Source organism: Paralichthys olivaceus, chromosome 20 (genome assembly GCF_024713975.1).
Source record: "Paralichthys olivaceus isolate ysfri-2021 chromosome 20, ASM2471397v2, whole genome shotgun sequence".
NCBI classification, from domain to species: domain Eukaryota; kingdom Metazoa; phylum Chordata; class Actinopteri; order Pleuronectiformes; family Paralichthyidae; genus Paralichthys; species Paralichthys olivaceus.
The window spans coordinates 14,170,094-14,189,975 of record NC_091112.1 but is presented as its reverse complement, the minus strand read 5'-3'; the positions used below and the strand labels follow the sequence as shown (position 1 = coordinate 14,189,975).

Genomic DNA, 19,882 nt, shown 5'->3' with positions numbered 1-19,882 from the left:
AAGGCTCGGAGGGCACGACCATCTGCGCTACTCTTCTGCACATTGCCATCTTAGCTCTGGGGGATTGTTGAAGGGAAACCTGGGCTGTTTGGATCCCCGGACGTCTCACCTTCTTTTCAGGTGGAAGCCTCCAACCAGAGTCCTTCAGCCTCTGGAGGTCCTGAAACCTGACCCTGACGTCCTCTATGTTGAGCTGGAGCAGGTCCCAGAAGCCTGCCAGGTCCTGAGAGGTGGGCTGAGGGTAGGCTGATGGGTCCTGGGTGGGCAGGGGGTCAGGATGTGACATGTGATGGGCGAGAAAGGAATAATATTTCAAACAGAGAACCAGTTTCTTTTGTTTTTGAAGCCAATCTAATTTTTGCCTTTAGCAACATTGAATCTCGGCAAAACCGCGCACCATGTGTAATGTGTGTTGTCATGAGTTTGCATGCAATTGCACACACTCACCACACTTTGTTGGCAGAGGCGGAAGAAATGCTGGACTTTCTGAGACATGAGCATCTGGGCGCTGCCAACTGCATTTCGAATCAGCTCAAGAACTAGGGAGGAAACAGGACATAAGTAGTTTCAGAAATCCCAGAATTATTCATTGTTCGTCTTTAGCTCGAATCTTTTTCGATCTTCCTCCCAAACTCACTCTCCTCGGGCAGCTCGTTCTCCTCCGCCTCTCTCTCCATGTTCTGGCACCAGCCCTCCATCCTCTCCACTTCTGTCTGAAGGAGGCGCAAGAAGAACTCTCCGTCCCTCATGCAGGGTGAGGCTCGGCCCGAGTCAGGCAGGCTGCGGGGGCCCTCCAGGGACGGTGTTCCCGCCCAGGCTCGCTCAGAGGTGATGGGCAGAGGGGAGTGGGAACGTGGGGGCAAGTGCGGGTGCTGGTGCGGCCGCGGGTCTGCTGGGCAGGCCTCGGTGGTGTAGCCACTCTGAATAAAGTCCTTAGGAAACAGAAGAGAAAACTGTTTGGTATTTGGACCTTCAGTGATGTGTTCTGATCAGAAACACAATGTTAGTGACAGAAAGGTGAACTCACTTATTGGGGAGAATATAATCACAGCATGATGTGAGGTCTGATCAAGTGCATCACATCTATCCATTGTGTTGGTGTCATGGATAAACAGTGGTTAACCTTTGGTTTGACTGAAATTAATTTATCTTAAAGGTCAAGTGTGTAAGATTTAGGTGAAAATGATTTATTGGCAGAACTTGAATATAAAATAATCCTATTGATGTTCTCACTGGTGTGTCATTACAAATTGTACCAATTGTGATTTGTTGACCACTAGTGGCACTATAGAGCTGGTTTTAAGCAGGTCCTCCCTTTGTTTATATCTCTTGCACATGTAAGATAGACGATATGACAGTTCCCCAAAAGTGAAGCTAAAGTATCTCGATTACCCCCTGGTGGATGGCTGCAGTATAGTTCATAATCCCTGCCACCTCCATCGCAGATGGGACATGGACCAAAATAAAAACTCAAAGTACCTGTCAGATACATTTTTCTCGAAGATGGTTTCTGTTTGTTTTTCTAAAAAGTTTGGATTTAGTTCGTTTTATGCTTCAAGAACGGAGTGAAATGTCGTGATTGACAGCTGAGACTGACTCACCACTGGTCGAGTGCATGCACCTTGTTACTCTGGCTAAAATGTGCAAGATGGCGGCATTCGTATCCAGGGTTCTTTGGCTTTATTTGTGGTTGGTGGCAGGATGTGGAGACGCATCTTTTTATTCAGTCTCTGCTTAAAACCTTATTCCTGCCAAAAGTTCCAGTGCTTCCACTGATTTACATCACATGTTTACTGTTATCTGATAAAAATCATCTGAGCAATTTAATCTAATCTAATAGACCACACTGTTGTTTTCTTCGTTTCTGTTGATGATCCATTTCAGCAGGAATTCATTAGTGAAAATGATGTTTGATGGTGTTTTACAACACTGTCATCACGGTGCTTCATCTTCATTATGTGATATTTCTCCAGACAGATGTTGTGAAGGGAGTGTTTTGCTGGGTGACAGACCCACATAATGAGCCAACTTCTTTTGAATGAAACACTGTTTTTGATTAACTAGATGTTCTGTGTCATGAATATTCATGAAGGGTATAATGTCATTTTTAAAGATGGGGTTGGTAATCCTGGAAAAGCTAAAGCACGGGTTGCAGCCCACCCCCTCCCATCAACCCTCTCGTCAAATACATCCCCAAAACAATTGAATCCGCGCTGACAGACACTGTTTTATTTTTATTTTCTTTCAGACTAATGTATTTATTGATGGCTATCAGGACGTGAAGAGGATTTCAACACATAAGATAAAAAAAAAGTGTTTGAGAATCAAATAACCAACCATAACCTTTAAGAAGGAGTTTAAGTCTTAAGACTATTTCTCTCTTAGTTATTAGTATTAAAAGAATTGATGCAGGTTCATCATTGAGCTTTAATTTCTTGTTTCTCAAGCTCATGGGGCTGTAGATGACTACTTTCTTTGTCAATGTGACCTTCACCATGAAGGTTATATTGGTTCCATTGTGTATAAATATATTGGAAAAACTTCTCTACAGATGTTTTGCACACCACTGCAGTCCTACCTCTCTGTAGGCCCACTGTCCCTGCGTGTGGACGGTGCGGTGGCACTCTGCGTACTGACTGGCCGACTCGGGCTCCGACGAGTGCCTTTGGAAAGAGCATCCGAACTGAAGACTCTTGTCCTGCGTTGGCACGGCGATGCTGAGCCCCGGGAAGCCCTCAGGGTCCAGGTCGGCCTGCACGCTTGCCGTCACGCTGTTGGAGCGCTTGAAACGAGCCCTCCTGCAACACAGGCAGCCATCCAGTCACACAGAGTATTGCATGCAAGAGAAATATCTCTCCAATTATTTCTTTTTTTCTTCTTCTAATAATTGCACATTCCTGTTTGAGCCAGGACGGTCCCGATGTCACTGTAGTCACTTCTATGCACCCGCTTTTTGATAAGTCCTGCTGAATCCTCTGGCATATGACGCAACGCCATGTGCAAATGTCATGTCAGTGGACTCAGTGATGAGTGTTTACAAGTTTATATCCCACCTCCTCTCATCCGTCTTTGCTGCGTGATAAGATGTGACTCAGATTTCTGTCCTCTTTTACTCCCCCCACCAACGTCCCACTGTCATCCTCCATGATTGCAGGAGGTGGGGGACATTGTTAACAGGTGCATGATCACACACTGCTCGAGGTTTTTTCGGGAGCGTGTGAAGCTGCGAATGTTCGCAATCGCAGCCCGTATGTGTGTGTGCATCTGACCCATAAGGATGGTTATAATACCCGCTGGATATAATTAGAAGAAGGGCTGCATCATGTGTGAAAGTCATGTCGAGTGTATGATTTGCAGTAGTCATGGTTACAGTTAGTGATGGCGAAAAAACAAGACATTCTTGGAACAAAGTGTTACCGAGTTCAAGCTGTGATGTCTGATGAAATGTTAAATGAAATAATAGGATCTAGCCAAGAAATCAACCATAGGTGACTGCACTGCAGGGCGCCGGGGAGACAGAGGCTTTTTAAAATTATATGTGGAGATTATTCACATAAATTACAGCACAGAGATCACAAGCTCTTGATGAAACCACATATTTTGAAGGAGGCAAAGATGAATTAGCAAACAAACAAAATGTAGATCTTAGCTTGTGTTCATAATTAAGGAAAATCTGCTACATTATTATTATTTCCCTCCTTTGAATATAAGTAAACTTTCGTTACCTTTTGTCATCTTCCACCTGGACCCCTATAGAGTGGACCTCTGTCAGAGCTTTTCCCTCTCCCTCTGAATCTGAAAGGGTCTCCGAGCTGTCCACCTGGAACACAAAAAGACACAAAGCACCAAACTCAGACCGAAGAGCTATCTGCTGAAACACATGGCCTAACGATGTCATATACAAGTTTGCTTTAAGAGCTCTATAATTAGGTACATGTGTAAACCCTTCCTTTTTGATAAAGCTTATAGTTAGATCTGGTTCCTGTCTTGGACCAGCTCTTAGTTCTGCTACTATAGGCCTAGATTGTTGGGGGACACATGACACGTGGAGCTTCTTCTTCCTCTTCTCCCTCTTCATCACATACAGTAAACGTCTAATCAATACATGTTACTGACTTGACTTCTTCCCTGAAGTCCAAGTGCTTTCTCATTGCAGATCCAGTATCTCTGCTGCGGCCACATTAAGGAGGCATCCGATCGTTTATTATGATTACAACTAGATTACTTAGATGTACAATATGCCTACTCACATTTACTGCTATTCCTGGCCAACCAGCTATTACATTACAATCTATACACTTCTCCAGTTGTGTTAGAAACTCTCTTTTCTAATGAATGTTGCAAATATTGTTGCTGAGAATTCTACTTTTTCCACCACTGCTAAAAGGTTTCTATTGTTGTGGTTTTTCCTCACTCCAGTCGAGGGTTAAGGGCAGAGGATGTTGCACCTTGTTAAGTTCAATAAGGTAAATCGTGATTTGGGAATCTGGGCAATGATGTGTTATTATACATTTTTAAGCCATGCAAAAGCCTAAATCTGACAGTCACAATGAGAGCAGAACTGCAGTGATCTTACCAGGCAGTTTTCTCCTGAGCTAAGCTAACTGGCTGCTGGCAGTAGCTTCATATTTAACAGGCACACATGAGAGTTGGATTGATCTTCTCTCATCTAACTCCTGGCTAGGGGCGATTCCAGGATTTTTTAAATGAGGTGGCACAGGAGGCGGGGCCCATAGGAAATCAGAATACTCTTTGAGAAATAAATACAGTTAAATATTGCTTAGGATTGCTGGGATGATTGTCAGACATTCTTTGCCACCTGTTTAGACATTTCCCCATATATCAAATTGCTTTAAATGATAATTATGTTTGTGTGTGTGGCGGGGGGGGGGCAGAGCAGAGCAGAGCAGTTTCCTTCCAGTCTCCAGCTCTAGTTTCATAGTTAATGCACATAAGCACAGCATCGATCTTCTCATCTGACCAACGGCAATAAAGTGACTTACTTACATTTCTCAGCTATTTCTTTTTATTTCAGCCCTATTTCAGTGCTGGAATGATCAGTCAATGAACAGAAACATTTTATAATTAGTGTTATCAAGCAAATATGGGAAACATTCTCTGGTTTTAGATTTTCGAATCTTACGATTGACTAATTTTTTATCACTGCAACTTTCTTTGGATTTGGGATGTTGGACAGATACAAGCATCTTTGAGTCCTTTACTCACCTGCACAGCTATTGATGGACTCCACTTTCTTCTTCCTTCATCTTGCCCTACAGCTTTACTCAGCACTATGCTGTTCTGAGGCAGAGAGACTGATTTCCCCAGGCTACCCCCAGCCTTGCTCTCCCTCTCTCTGGCCGGCCTCGGTGGCCCTTCCAGTAGGCTGTCAGCTGAGCTGCTGTGTTTGGCTCTCACCCCGACTCCTGGACCCCCTCCATAGGGCACTAGCTCCCGTGAACCCCTGACCCCGTCTAGGCTCTCTGCCGAGTTACTGTGCTGCCTGGAGCGTCCAGTGCCCGTGGCGGTGTAGTAGCCCCCCCTGGAGGAGCGACCAGAGGGTCCGTCAGAGCTGCCCATGTCAACGGAGTTGCTGTGCTGCTTAGGGCGCCCGGAGACCGAGGCCAACTGTCCGCTGCTCTGGAAGTAGGCGTCCTGGGTGGACTCTGTGCTGCTCTGGGCCCTCACCGAGAGTGAAGACTTGGACATGCGAGGTGGGAGTGGGGGAGGAGCACCTTTACGATAAGGAAAGACTGAAGTGTCAGAAGAGAGGGAGAAAGGAAGACAGAGGCATAGTGGGCTGTTAGAAGCAAAATAGGAACTATCTGAACAGGGGGGAGGGGGAGGTGGATACTTACAAAATGGACAGACTGGAAGGAGAGAGTGAAAAGAGGGAAATTTATTGAGGGAAAAGGAGGTGAAACAAAACAGAGAAAGAGAGAAAAACAACAAAACCATTAAGAAATAATGCCAGTGTAACGAAAAAATTTATAAAGGCAGCTCACAATTTCTTTTCACCAAAAAAATCTGCATTGGGTGTAGATTTCAGTGGGAGGCAGAGAGCAAAGTGGAGGAAGAGACAGACATAACAGAGGCAACAAAAGAAAACCTCTTCCCCTGAGCAAACTTAACTCTGCTTCATGGGAATATAAAGCAATTTCCTGAGAGAAATATTAAAATGAGAAGTTCAGATTCTGTCTCTTCCTCCTCACAGCTCCAATCAAACGTATACACACACGCATAAATGCACATGGGCACACACACACACACACACTTACACCCTGTTTTTTTGACCTCCAGTGTGTGTGCATGCACTTACATGGGTGTATGCAGTGGCGGATAAAGGATTTTTCTAAATCAGGAGCTGTAAAAGGGCCCCAATTTAGGGGCGAGTTATATGTCCAACATCCATTCACATTTTCTGATTCAGTAAGGTGCACATTTAAGTCATTCCTTGTTTACTGTTAGCTCAATATAGCTTTGAGCAATGCCACATATCATTGAATATATGATGTGTTTAAGCACAAAGCGTACAGAGCGTAAATTAAGCTTAGAAATGTTTTATTTAATTCATTGGTAGGATTGTTAGTAAGTGCCTAGATTATTTAAAAAAAGGATACTGACAGGACAGGGGCACTTCAGGGGCCAATCAGATTTTAGCTGGGGCGAGTGCCCCCCTGGCCCTGCGCCTGGATGTGCCCCTGGGTGTATGTGTATTTGAGTTTGTGTACAGTTCATGTGTTTTTTGACACTTCACAGTGGCTTAAATAAATCTCAGAGGGGATTTGCTGGTCTAAGCTGAAAAAAAACCCAGTGAGGCACGGAGTGGCCCTGCAGTCAACTGTAAAAACACACATAAGCAAATACACACGCAGACACACTCACAGATGGAGTGGATATCTGCGATGTCTCAAATCAAGAGTGACGGTGAAGGAGGAGAAGGCGAGGAGGAATGTGAAGGTGCCATGTAGGGAGACAGACGGAAAGACAGAGAGAAAGAAGCAGCTGGAGACACAGAGCTATCATCACAATCATGAGCGTTCCTCCATTACCGAGGTGCAGAAACTTGCCCTCACACAGGGGAGGTTGATGGCAGAGATGAGAGTGAAGAGGTGACAGAGAACAAAGAGCCGGCTCAATCACATCCACACAAGCCCATAGGCTTACAGCATGCCCACATATACATACAGTACAGTCAACACAAAGGGCTGCAGAGGAGGAGAAGAGTGTGAGGTGAAAGACTGCAGAGATTAAAGGAAAAGAGAAGGAAAAAATTAAAATGGATGCACACATTTCATGCAGCTGTGCAATGCCTGGCCTGTATGTGTGTGTGTATAAGTGTGTAAACTTCTGTCGAGGTAAGCAGGCGCAAGCTGTCATACAATTCCTTCTCCCACTGTGTCTCCCACCAGGCTCCCACCACACAGACGGCAACCACACATTTCTCTAACACTAACACTCACACACTGACTGAACCGCACCACACGCTCACACTCACCGGCCCCGCCCTTGATGCTTCCCTGGGGACCTGACATGGAGAAGACGGAGAGGCAGTCGTCGTCCTGGGAACAGCCGGCCTGGATGGCGCGGACGTAGCTGTGGCTGCGGGTGCGGAACACGCCTGGTAGATCCAGGGCCTCCACGGCCTGGGACTCCACCTCCCCGAACATGGTCTCACACACGGCCTCAAACTGACGGTTCAATGTTTCCCCCAGCTGGAGCAGAGGGATGAGTAAAGTCTGTACAGTTAATGAACTCACTGTACATGATGAGATACAAATGAAGCACGTGACTGGTTACCTGTGAGCTGGTCAGAGAGCGGGTGTAACTACGAGAGCGGGTGTGGGTTTTGGGCGTGGTCCGGCTGTTAGGGTAGGAATCTGTGCACTGCTTACACGAGTACCTGGATCAAACATATGACACACAATATTACTACGGCGGTGTGAGATGACACCTGCTCTTATTTCCCACCTAGCTGATATTTTATTCTGGCAGCAAAATAACCAAACGTGTGCTTTGCTATTTTTGTCAAAAACCACAACATCAACCACGAATATCAAATAAAATGTCACTGAGTCATGCTTTCTAGCCAGCGGAATCATTTTGAGTGTTGTATTCCTGTGTTCCCGTGTCAGAGGAGAAAAACTGAAGTGTATCTTACCTAGAATTTGTTTATCTTGTATGAAATCATTCTGAACAGCACAATATCGTTATTTCCATGTTGGATACACAGAAGTGCAGTTATGGAAGAACAAAAAGAAAAACAACAAACCCCACATACTCTGCCAAAGAATTTACTGACAGTGTATGAAGGTGTCCCTTACATGATTTACATTGCAAGAACATGAATTTCTGTGTCTCTGTTTTAATGACGGAACTTTGCTGATGTTATAAAAAGTTTGTTGACCTCTGATCCATGCTGATGGATCGTCGGAAGGCATCCCTCTGAGCGATCAGGGTGGACTTGGGCGAGGCTTTGGGGCTGGTGTCTGAGTCGGCGCTGTCGTCATCACCCATGGCCTTGATGTAGCTGCCGCTCCGCATGCGGCGGCAAGGGATCTCTCCCCCGGTTTCGCCTGGGTTGCCGCCACCGTAGCTGCCTCCCCAGTCTTCTGAGGGGACCTAAGACACGTTCACATGAAGAGTCTTATATTAAAGTGTAAAAATAAAGAAGGAGGATTGATCTGCCATGTTTGGTCCAGTTGATTTAGTAAGATTCTCTGTTAATGGATTAAACACAGAGTTGTTATGAGTTAAAAGTAAGTGCATTCTTTAATTTCTCCGACTGTTAAGGAAAAAGTTATTGAACACAGTGCTAATTAATCAGTGTTGAGATATTGGAGATATTTCCACTGCACTGTCGGCTGTTTCTTCCCAATATCTGTTATTTAAAGTCTTCTCAAAACAGAAATATATTTCGTAAATGAAAAATATTTCACACCTCAAACAGAAGGACAGCGATGACCTCAGATGTACAATCACACGTGCACACAGCGTTGTAAAGATGACTCAAGCATGCTCATGCACACGATGGGAGCAAACACGCACACTTGCACGTACAGTTTATGCATATACATATACATGGCCCGTGGCGTTAGAGAAGAGAGAAATGGACAAAGGGACTTACAGAGAGAGAGAAACTCTGACAGCTGGAGAAACACTGACGCAAAGGAGGAAAAAAAGCGTAAGCCAGAAGGCGACAGACAAGAGAGCAAATAAGCAAATACACGAAAGCGTAGGTAGATGAGCAGACGGCCAGACAGGAGAGGCAGGTGGCGTATAGAGAGAGAGACAGATGAGCAAGGTGACGAAACAAGAAGCAGGGGAGAGGCAGACTTAAACACACAGAGAGCAGGAAGAAGGATGAGCAGACGAGAGGGAGTCTGATGAGAAAACAAAATGAAAACAACACACACACAGGGAAAACAACACATAGAGAACTGATAAAGAGCAATGAACTGAAACCATAATACTGGCTCCTATAGTTTCCACTGTGGTCCTTGAGTAAAATGTGTGAATTCTCATTACTAAGTCATAACGTTAGTGTATTCTTAAAATGATCATCACTATCTGGTTTTGTTGCAGGGAGATTTTCTAAATATCTTAAGATGACACACAGGGAATGAAATTGTACAATATTTTTATGCACATTCATTTGAGGTGACTTTTTCAGAAATGAATCACGAAGACTGTCTGGGATCCAGACTTTCTCTGGAGTTCAACAAAAACTTCATCAACAGGACATCTTCGTCAGTGTCTTCTTCCAGTGTGGCTCCACTTTTTCATCCTGAGATATTTGTATTCATTTTGTTGTTTTCATTTTTGCATCTGTCACGTATTAGAGTGACGCATCGTCAACACACCCACTCGCTCACAGTGAATCCTGAGGACGATCACGTGCTATTTTCTTACATGGGCTCATTCAGAGAGAAACTCTCATCACTCAGACATTTGAGTAAGTCACTCGGACATTTGAGGAAGATATGTATATATATATATATATATATATATATATATATTATGTCATTCTTTAGTAAAGGAACTCATACCCCTCTGCTTTTAAATTTTTTTGTCAGTATTTCTGATTTCAACAACCTGAAATGAATTATATTGGAGACAAACTTTTTTTTTTAACCTTAAATAACAACTTCAAAATAAGCTTGATGGTTCACTGCTTTGGAATATGTAGAATGGTGCCGCTGTCATTCCTACTCCTAAATAAAATGAATAAAACTCGTCCTAAAAAACCAGAATCAGGCCGAACTGTAGATCAGTTTAAAAGACTCACAAGTCATTAAAATCCAGCGTTTATCTCCAATATTTAGTGAGGAACCTTAAACTACCAGAAACTCTACACAGAGTTTGGTGCATTTTTAACAAATACAGCTCTTCTGGATCAGGAAGCTGGGAATCATGAGTGAATATCATGAATATCCTGTGTTTCAATCAAGCGATGGAATATGTTTCGTATTTTCTTTACAAACCACTAAATCACTCATATACATGGACTACGTGTGGCTGCAGTAAAAATAACATAGTGTTGCTTTAAGTGGACATTGATAGTCCGTGAAATAGAACCTTTGTTAAATTCATGTTTCAGTTTTAAATCTGCAGCATTAGAAGGTAACGACAATATGTATAAATCCATAGATGATAAGAGATTTACAGAAGTTAGTGACATAAGCATTTCCTTATTGCGGTGGAGTTCAATATGTAAATGAACGTGTGTCTGATTTCTTTTCTTTTCCAGTGTGATAAAAGCTTTACATCACCGTAAAGAAAAGACCCCCTCATTTCAGTTTTTGCAAATGCTCTGAGGTGTGTACTCTCACACACGTGTCCATTTAAAAACACCTACACACTGACACACACACATTCAGTCAAGGCCTCGGGGGTCGGCATCTAGCTGAGTGTGTGTTTTTAAGGTCATCACTTAAAAAGATGATTCAGCCTAATCTCCCGATCCCCCTGGCCTTCCACTATCTCTCTCATTTTCTCATCCTGCACTTTCGCTCCTCCTCTCACTTTGCCCCGTGGCGATCATCACCTCCTTTATCTCATTTCTATCCCGGAGCTGGTTCCGCTATCTCCGCATCCCTCTACCTTGCTCTTTCCCCCCTCCGTCTACGTCTCTCCTCTCCCTCTGTTTATGTCTTCATTTCACTTTTGCTCCATATTCTTGTTTTTCTCATTTCTTATCTATCAGACACAGGCTGAGGGGGGAAGAGAAGGGCTTAGGGATCGGAGAGCACCGGGTTCTGATGCCACACATCGTGATTGCCTTTGACACCACGGGAGGAAAAACCTTCCACATGTCCAACTGTAATTCAGACTTCAGTCTTTTCTTGTTCCTTTATTTTTCACTTTGAGCTGCCTCACTTGAGCAGTGACCTGGTGTAGACTTGCACAAACATGTCAGTGTTTCAAAACCTGCCATCTCAATGGTACTTGTACTTGCATTGTTATGAAAAACTATTTCTTTAAGTTATATATTATGTAAGTTATTATCTTATCTTTTTCCTTCGTCATCAGGATTCTTTCATTTCTTTCTTTTGTTTTTCCACCATCTTTTCCTTGCTTTTTGTTTAGGCTAAAATATTGTGTGGTGTGATATTTTTTGTTAGTTCTGCATTTCTGTCAGGTGTGGAGTGTTCACACAAAATCAGAGGAAACATGTTGGAAGAGGAAACATGTTGCAAACACAAAACTAACCCTTCCTTATTATCAACACTTTGTTGCAATTTCAAAATGTTGACTCCCACTCTCACTATGTCAATGTATTTTTGTCATGTGTTTATCATTTTGTTTTATATATTGTCTTTAATTTGTCCATCCATCCATCCATCCAGGATAAAGTGAACAAGTGCACATCCAGCAGTTAAAGAACAACACTATCATTATCATTTGAAGTTGTTTGTGGACACCTGATGATCTAAATCCAAAGTTCACTCCGATTTTAGCTCATATTTTTCATAGCACAAGGATCAATATGAAGCAAAATATCATTTCACCAAAGCTGAGCGATTTGCAGTGCCACAGGAAGCAAATGTTTATCATTGTCATTTTGCTTCCCTGCAGTGATTGGAAGTGAACAGGACCAGGCCCTGATTCCTGAGATGAAGATCTGATTTTTCAACTGCTCACGAGCCAGCTGCTAACTTAGTCTGTCTGCAGACACACAGTGGGTTTTTAGAGCTTGGTTTATATGAGGGCGATGATTTGAAATAATTATGGAATGAATTATGGGATGGCTTTTCACAGGTGGCAACAAACTATTCTTTGTTACTACATTCATAATAATATTATTTTTTGCCCTCCCCTGCATTGTAGATTATTATTAGTAATGTTTTCTGTGTATTTTTTAATCTTTGTTAAATAAATCTAATAAACAAGAGCATATCAAGCTTTGCAGAGTTGTAGTGGTTGATGATAATTCCCTAATTATTTATGTAGCCATACGATCCAATGTAAAAATGGTCATAATTCCAGCTTTAAATTCTGCTACTAAATGTGTGATTTGGTGTCTTTACACTCTATCTGCACCAGTGTGTCTGCAAAGATATTTCCAGACATTGCTTCACTCAGGCACCTGTGCTGCTGTTTGTCCTGATCTCTCTTCCCAGTGGAGTGGACATGGACAACTCTACATCTCTTGTTTCAGGAATCTGACTTAAGCACATCCAGAGCGCTGAACAAAATTCCCTCCACACACCGTCGCGCCACTCCTCGCAAAGCTGCAAGTGACGCCCGGAGATATGAGAAAAGCTGCAGTGGAGGGAAGTTAATTTTGTGTCCTGAGGTGGGAATGCGATGGTGTAGCCTGAGGCACAGGAGCGAATTGTGGGGGGTTATGTCCTTTGAAAACACTGACACGCACAGCCCTGCTCTCACTGTCTCTTCTATCAGCGGACCTCAGCTGCAGCTAAAGGATGAGAGTTGGAAAAACACCAGGGACTTCTTTGGCTACCTGCTGTTTCCGTAGAAACACAGCCTGCATGGCAGCTCTACCTCAGCACAGCTGGAGGTTTAGGCATGCGTGTTTGTGTGTGTGTGTGCAAGTATGTGTGTTTGTGCTCTCTCTCTCAGCTGCCTCTGTAGATACCCTATAAGAACCATTCGCTTTTCATTTTAGGGGAATTCATATAATGAGGGAGAGGGCGAAAGGAAAATTGAACGAGTTAGAGGCAGAGGCAGAGTGCAGCACCTGGAAGTAAGAGCTGTTAGGAGAGACATCAAATCATCTCTGCGTGGGTGAGAATCATTGTTTTCTGACGCACAGCAAAGATACAGAGACAGTCACTGACAGTGTCGCTCAGGTGGATATTTAAACCGTTGAACCGTTGGCTGTTTGCTCATTCTTAACATGTCACTTCATGTTTTTTGACACGTTTCATGAAGAAGAAAAAGACACACAGCAAATACCTGTGTATGAACCGATATAAAATGAAGTGCCAGTGGGAATGCATTGTTTTCTAATCATGCATAGGGTGATGCAAAATGCAATGTCAAGAATATTTCTCATATTTGCTGCAGGTCAGCACTGAGAGGAGCACACACACACACATTAACCTATCCTTAAAACTTGTACCTTAACATTTAATGATTTAAGTTATGGGATTTGCTATTTGGAAAACAAGTCCCCAATAAATGAATAATACCTGGACCCCACACACACACTGGTTGGCGTACACACACCTGCAGGTAGTGGAAGGTCCTCTCCTTCAGTTTGCTCTCCATGGGTACAAGGGCTTTATTATAGGCTCCTCCCTTGGTGGAGGGGTACACCTCCCTGGCCTGACTCACTGTCATGGCTGACCAGGTGCTCCTCTTCAGTGAGTGGCCATGGTTTCCGTGGTGCCCCCCTCCCTCACTCCCGGCCAAAGCCATTGTGGTACACGCCACGCACTCCGCGGGCCCCGGCCCACCCCCGCGGTCCTTGGGCTTCTTCATGGTGAGCTCCTGGATGGCAGCATCGAGGCTTTCGTGTCCACTGGGATACCCCCGTCTGCCTCCACTCACCAGGAAGCTGCTGTCACTGTCCAGGTTGTCGTCAGAACTCCACCAGCCCGCCGTTCTGCTGCGGTGGCGTCTGCCCGATTCGTGCCTTGAGTCTCCACTCTTGCTGCGCTCTCGAGACTTGCTCCTCCTGGTCGAGCGAGACTGGTGGCCTGAGTAGTGGCCTCCACCGTCCTCCCCTCCACTCCTGTGACCGCCTCCTCTCTCACCACGGTATTCCCCTCCTCCTCTTGTGCCGTTGTATTCCCTCTTGGATGGTGCTTCCAGGGAATGGGACTTGGCAAAGAGTCGCTGCACGGAGTTGACTAAGTGACGGATGCGGGAGGGGCTTTCACTGCGTTGCTCAGCGCCCCCACTAGCAGTGCGCTGGTACTGCAGCGTGTGGAAGCCATCAGGATGAAAGGGCACCTGCTTCTCAAACTGGTCCATCAGATTTGGGGGAATGCGGTGCATCTTCCCTCCATGGCCTGAGGACAGGCACTCCTCGCAAGAGTCAAACGACTGGAGAGCTGGGTGCTGGGAGCGGGGAAACGTACCCCCTCCAGAGTGGCTGTGGGAGTGGGAGTGGGAATGGTGCCTTTCCAGTGCCAGTGCTTCGGCATGACCCCCCGGAGGGTAGTAGTGTCCATCGCTGTGACCCTGGTAGTATTCTCTGCCTGGGCCATCACAGTCCTCAGGCGTGCAGTGGCAGGGGGCTCCTCCGCCACCACCGGAGGAATGCTGGGACATGCTACGGCTGACATGGTACCCTTTCATAGGCGCCGGGGCGTGGTGGGCCGTCCGGGCCGAAAGGGGGCGCTGTGGGCGTGACAGGGCTGCACCGGTTTCACCTGGAGGCACAGAAGAAGTGAAGTTTTAGATTATGAATCTTGGGGAACAGGAATGAACATGAAACATTCGGCTTATCAGATAATTGAATCTAGTGTTTATCAGTACTGTTCTACCTTTATATTTTTATGTTTTAGATCTAAAAAGGCAAAACCACATAATGTACAAGAAAATCTGCTCGATTTGTGCGAAAGGCAATAACAGAGATGCAATACCTTAAAGATAGAGTACAGGTAAATACAACTTATTTAATGTTTCTGTGCTGTATGTGTGAGGTGCAGCGCAGTGCAATTCACCTTATGACTCTCAAATGAATCACAACAAAAAGAAATAGACTCTGTAGATTGATGTCCGCAAATTGAAAGTATTTTTTTTTCTGTTTCCGATTAACATTTTTATTGATGTTGTACTTCATTTTTTACTCAACCTAAGACAAACAGTGCAATAGTGAGCATTCATCCCGCAGGCGGCAATAAAGGGCCACAGACAGCTTTCTTCTTCTCATTCATCTCTGAGGCTGCCGGGCTGATAAATCAAGGATATTAGCCTTACCCCCCCACTCCACCCACACCCTCCTCCTCTCTCGCGATGTCTCTTTAGCGTGCTCTCCCATTTAGCGCCTCTCCTTCCTCTCCCTCCTATTTATCGTTGCATCCATCAGCCAGGCTCTTTCTCCCTGCTGTCTGTCCGGGCATATTCACAAAAGTCTGCGCAGCCAATTACAGAGTGATTTCACGTTTTGAGTTGCAGCTGAGCAGAACCGTGATTCACAATTTTCAGGTGGCCCGGCAGACATCAACACTGCTGACGGCTCGACAGGATAAAAGTGAAGGAGAGGCTGGATCCACAAAACAAACGCAGGAAATGAAACCATTAAACGTTGGTGAGCTGCAGAAAGCATGTAGCACAATGCAAATCGTACTCTAGTTGCTTTAAGTCAAAGTAAACAGAATGGAAAGAGGATAAAGCCTTTTGTGTTCGCCTTTTCATCACATGGATAACAACTCCGATTGAATTCCAAATGTGATAATCATGTACTTTATTGGACTGGCATTAATTGCTGTGGCTATAATCACATCCTCTATTAACCATAATACCCACTGACTATATAATGAGTCACATGCTTAAAACTGTTTATAATGTGCAGGGGCCTCTCCCATCGCTTTGAGATTGGATTAAACTGAGATGAAATTACATGATGAAAGCCAGAATCGAGCCGCTCGCCTGGATGGGATTCTCGGAGCGCCTCGTGTGTGTTTGTGCTCGTCTTTGCCGCCTTTCACACAGAGATGTGAGATAAGGGACAGATGCTGGGGTAATCATTAAATTGAGCGTGGCCTGTTTGCCTTGATTGGGTGAATGAGAGCCGCCACCCAAGATGCTCCCCCAAATCCTTCTGTTATTGGTGTAGCCGTGACGACGGCCCACACCAAGTCAGAACCCCACTGTGGACAGATTTCAGACAGCTGTGGCACCTGGATGGACCGGGCCACATCACATTGACTCTGTGTGTGTGTGTGTTCATGTCACTGTAATCTGTGGTTTGTTTGTTTGTTTTTTAACCTCCACCAAGCTGGTTATGTTTTCACCCTTTTGTTGTTTTGTTGATCGTTGGCTTCCTTGTTTTTTTTTTTCTTTGATTGTAAACAGGGTTACACAAAATCTACAGAACGGATTACCACACAACTACGGAAGGATGGGCTATGGATCATGAAAGACGCAGAGCGGGACAAAAGGGTAGATCCAGAAATGTTTCATTACTGTTACAGATTTTAAGGGGGAATAGCATATGGACTTGATGAAAAGAAATCTGGCTGCATGTTGGGCCTTGCTGGAGGTATATGCTTGGTTGTTGTAAATGGTTTCTCAAATGTTTGCTTGTTAGAAAAGCAACTTTGGTGTCTTTGGTGCATCATCTAACAATGCAAACACATCTGAAAACTGACAAACATTATACACTTTCCTATTTCTTAGTTTTTATTCTGTATTTTTTATCTTTCAAGATGTCACAAGCTAAATCATTTGAGATTCATTGGCTTTATCTTTAACAATTCCTCACATTTTGCAAGCTTCTAATTCTTTTTCTTTACGCAACATTGACAACTGAAAAGTAACCAGGAGCTGTGGCTGTCAGATACGTTTTGGTGTAAGCAAGATTAAACTAAAACAACCGAATTGATTCCCACAAAAGAACCTTTAATCACTTTTGTGCAGATCCGGATCAGAAGGCAGATTTTCTTGGTTAAAAGATTAGGCACTTTTCAACATTTTTACAATTTTCCCAGGGAATAATAAATGGAGCTAAATGGGGAAAAAAAAATCTATAAATGTGTGCAATTTGTTATTTTGATTGAATTGACAGGGACTGTTGGAGGCATATTCTCTACTGAGTGACATTAGTTCCCAAGTATACGGTACCTCTAAAATAATATTTAATTTTAGAAGATAAATCCCCAAACAAGTAAGAAGGATCATGTCCCCTTGAGGTTTATTTTGTCTTAGAAGCAGGAACACGATATCAAATATCGCATTCAGACTGATATTTTTTGCAGTGTGTCACTCTTGCGTGTCTGTGTCCGCTTTTGTGAAAAGATGGCAAAGTGAGCCGCAGCGCTGCTCTGCTCTGCCTGGAGGAGTAAATTTAACCATGTTCTGTTTATTATGAAGTGTTTGGCTTTGGAACAGGCTTTTGGCTAGGAGCTGTCAATCATAGTCACATGCACACTGACTGCACGAACACGGCCAAAAGACACCCATGTGCACAGACAGACGACGGAAAAGATAGCGGTTTAATAAAAAGAAACGCAGCTGAAAGTTGGCTCCCACTCATCTTTATTTTCTTCTCTCTATCCGTCCTTCCATACGTCCCCCCTCTCCTCTCAGTCTCTCCTCCTGACCTACTTCTATCCATCCTCTAGTCATGTCTCTCTTTCCCCTCACTCTCCTCCTTTCTTTCTTTTTTTTTAACCTGTCAGTCTGTCTGGCTCTCAGCCTGTCAGTACTTCTCTAATTACAAAGTTTGTTTCCATTTTTCATCTCCTGGCCTCCACTGATCTGTCATCCATCTCTCTTTTCCCCCTCTCTCTCTTTCTCTCCTTCAGGTATATGTACACACACATATTGTACACCAAATAACAGCTGACACTTTCAAGGTGCTTCGTTTGTTCGCTCTCAGCGTGCTCTTACATGAATTCCTCTCTAAGTGCTCAGGGATCTCTCCTCAAATTAGTTTTGCACGCCACATATTTTTCTTTTCCATACTTCTGTTTGTCTTTGGACAAAGCCTCCTCCCTCCTCCTCTGTGTGTGTGGTATTAAAAATATTCAGCAGCTGCTCAGCCGGGAGTTGGAGCTGTACAGCACGCTGTCATTGTTTAACACTGCTTGGCATCAACATGATTGTTACAGAGGCTTCAAGTCTGGAGTTGTTTCATTTTAAATATTAATGTGATCAAGCCAGCTGCTCTGACCCACTTTGTTAACAGCTGAGTCTGCCCGCTCTCTCCGTCTGCTGTGAGTTGTGGGTCAAAGGCTGTTCCACGTCAGTGAAAACACGGTAAATTCATCCCCTGAAACACATGAAATACCTCCCATAAAGGACTTTAGTTTTCTGTCTGGAATCAGAATACAGCCTGATTCCCATGACGTGTAGTAGAAAGACACACTTCAAGCCAAAGTGAAAAGACTGCAGCATCCAAATGTTCAGCTGGGGTTTGTAGGTCATGAAATCAATTTCACACAACTTTCAATAGTAATCAGTCAGAGACAGTTCAGGATTCACAGACTCCATGCAGAAACTAGAAAGTCTACTTGGAAACAAATACTGTATAAAAGCACACACAAATGCACATTAAATATGAATTAAAATACCAATAATAAATAGCATGTGCAATATATATACAGGATATGAATTATGGAGGTTAGGTGCTGGAGCTGTGTGAGCACATAACATGATATGAGTGTATCAGCAGAGTAATGGAGGGATGTAGACCTGGATTAATATTAACTAGTCATCTGATGCATAATATTAACACACAGTCATGAGTGATGAAATGCATCACTTTCAGAGAATATAGTAAAATTTTAATGTAAAACACATCACAACTACTCACCATTATTTTACTTTTTTGCTGAGCATTTCCTTTTGCACATTAGTGTCCACTTGCACATTACTTTATGTATTTTTATCTGTTTAACAGATACCAGTTATATATCTCCAAATGTATGCCACTTCTATTTATACAGTGTAAAATAGCCTATGATACACATTGTGAAATTATGGCATTTACCATTTTTATAATATCCATATATATACTGTAATACTGTAATATATATATATATATGTGTATATGTAAACATTTATTTCAATATCACCTTCTACATGATACATAAATACAGTATACAGCTTCGTGCAGTCAATCCATGCCACTGCACTTCATTCAAGTACATGTCTACTTGACTATCTGCTGCTGTAACGACATGGGATCAATAAAGTTGATCTTATCTTGATACGACCTATTAATCATAAACTTGTGTTAATTTATATCCATTACATGAAGCAAAAAATCCCATTTAAAGAACTATTCAATATTCTGGGGTTTAAGTCTCTCTTCTTTTCGGCAGAAACTTTGATGAGATTTAAAACCCTTGCGTATCTGACTGAAGCTGGCCAGCAGTCCCTTAGCTTAGCTTAGCACAGAGACTGGAAAGAAAGGGAAAGGACGTTGCAGGAGCCATTTTTTTGTTTGTTTGGATGCTGAGTGCAAGGATAAGCTGCTAGCGGTAGCTTCATATTTAGTGTGTAGACACTGTTTATCTGACACTTCCTTGATATTAAATGTAAAGAATGAATTTATAAATAGTTTTTGTACATTTTTTATCTTCCACACAGTAGTGGTAGACAATAGTATGCAAGGCGGCCACAGTCTTGGCTCTCAGTGAAATGGGCTGATGCCGTGCGGTGGTGGTTTTTGTGCATCTGAACCAGTCTGAACGCCGGCTGTTTGACAGCTGATACAATGAACCAGGCTACAGCTTGG

The 19,882-nt window shown here is 43.6% G+C and overlaps 1 protein-coding gene across 4 annotated transcripts in view; it reads right to left on the bottom strand.

The window, feature by feature from the left end:
- Nucleotides 1-19,882, bottom strand: part of dlgap3 (discs, large (Drosophila) homolog-associated protein 3) — a 118,878-nt gene that overhangs the window by 8,890 nt on the left and 90,106 nt on the right. For all 4 annotated transcript variants that reach the window (XM_069516967.1, XM_069516966.1, XM_069516965.1 and 1 more), the window contains 10 exons: nucleotides 13,696-14,846; nucleotides 8,408-8,622; nucleotides 7,801-7,903; nucleotides 7,499-7,715; nucleotides 5,227-5,753; nucleotides 3,726-3,820; nucleotides 2,579-2,798; nucleotides 638-932; nucleotides 448-539; nucleotides 110-256 (listed from right to left, as the gene is read on the bottom strand). In XM_069516967.1, coding sequence (XP_069373068.1) covers nucleotides 110-256; nucleotides 448-539; nucleotides 638-932; nucleotides 2,579-2,798; nucleotides 3,726-3,820; nucleotides 5,227-5,753; nucleotides 7,499-7,715; nucleotides 7,801-7,903; nucleotides 8,408-8,622; nucleotides 13,696-14,772 — 2,988 coding nt within the window. In that variant the 5' untranslated portion in view covers nucleotides 14,773-14,846. The remainder of the gene's footprint in view (nucleotides 1-109; nucleotides 257-447; nucleotides 540-637; nucleotides 933-2,578; nucleotides 2,799-3,725; nucleotides 3,821-5,226; nucleotides 5,754-7,498; nucleotides 7,716-7,800; nucleotides 7,904-8,407; nucleotides 8,623-13,695; nucleotides 14,847-19,882) is intronic.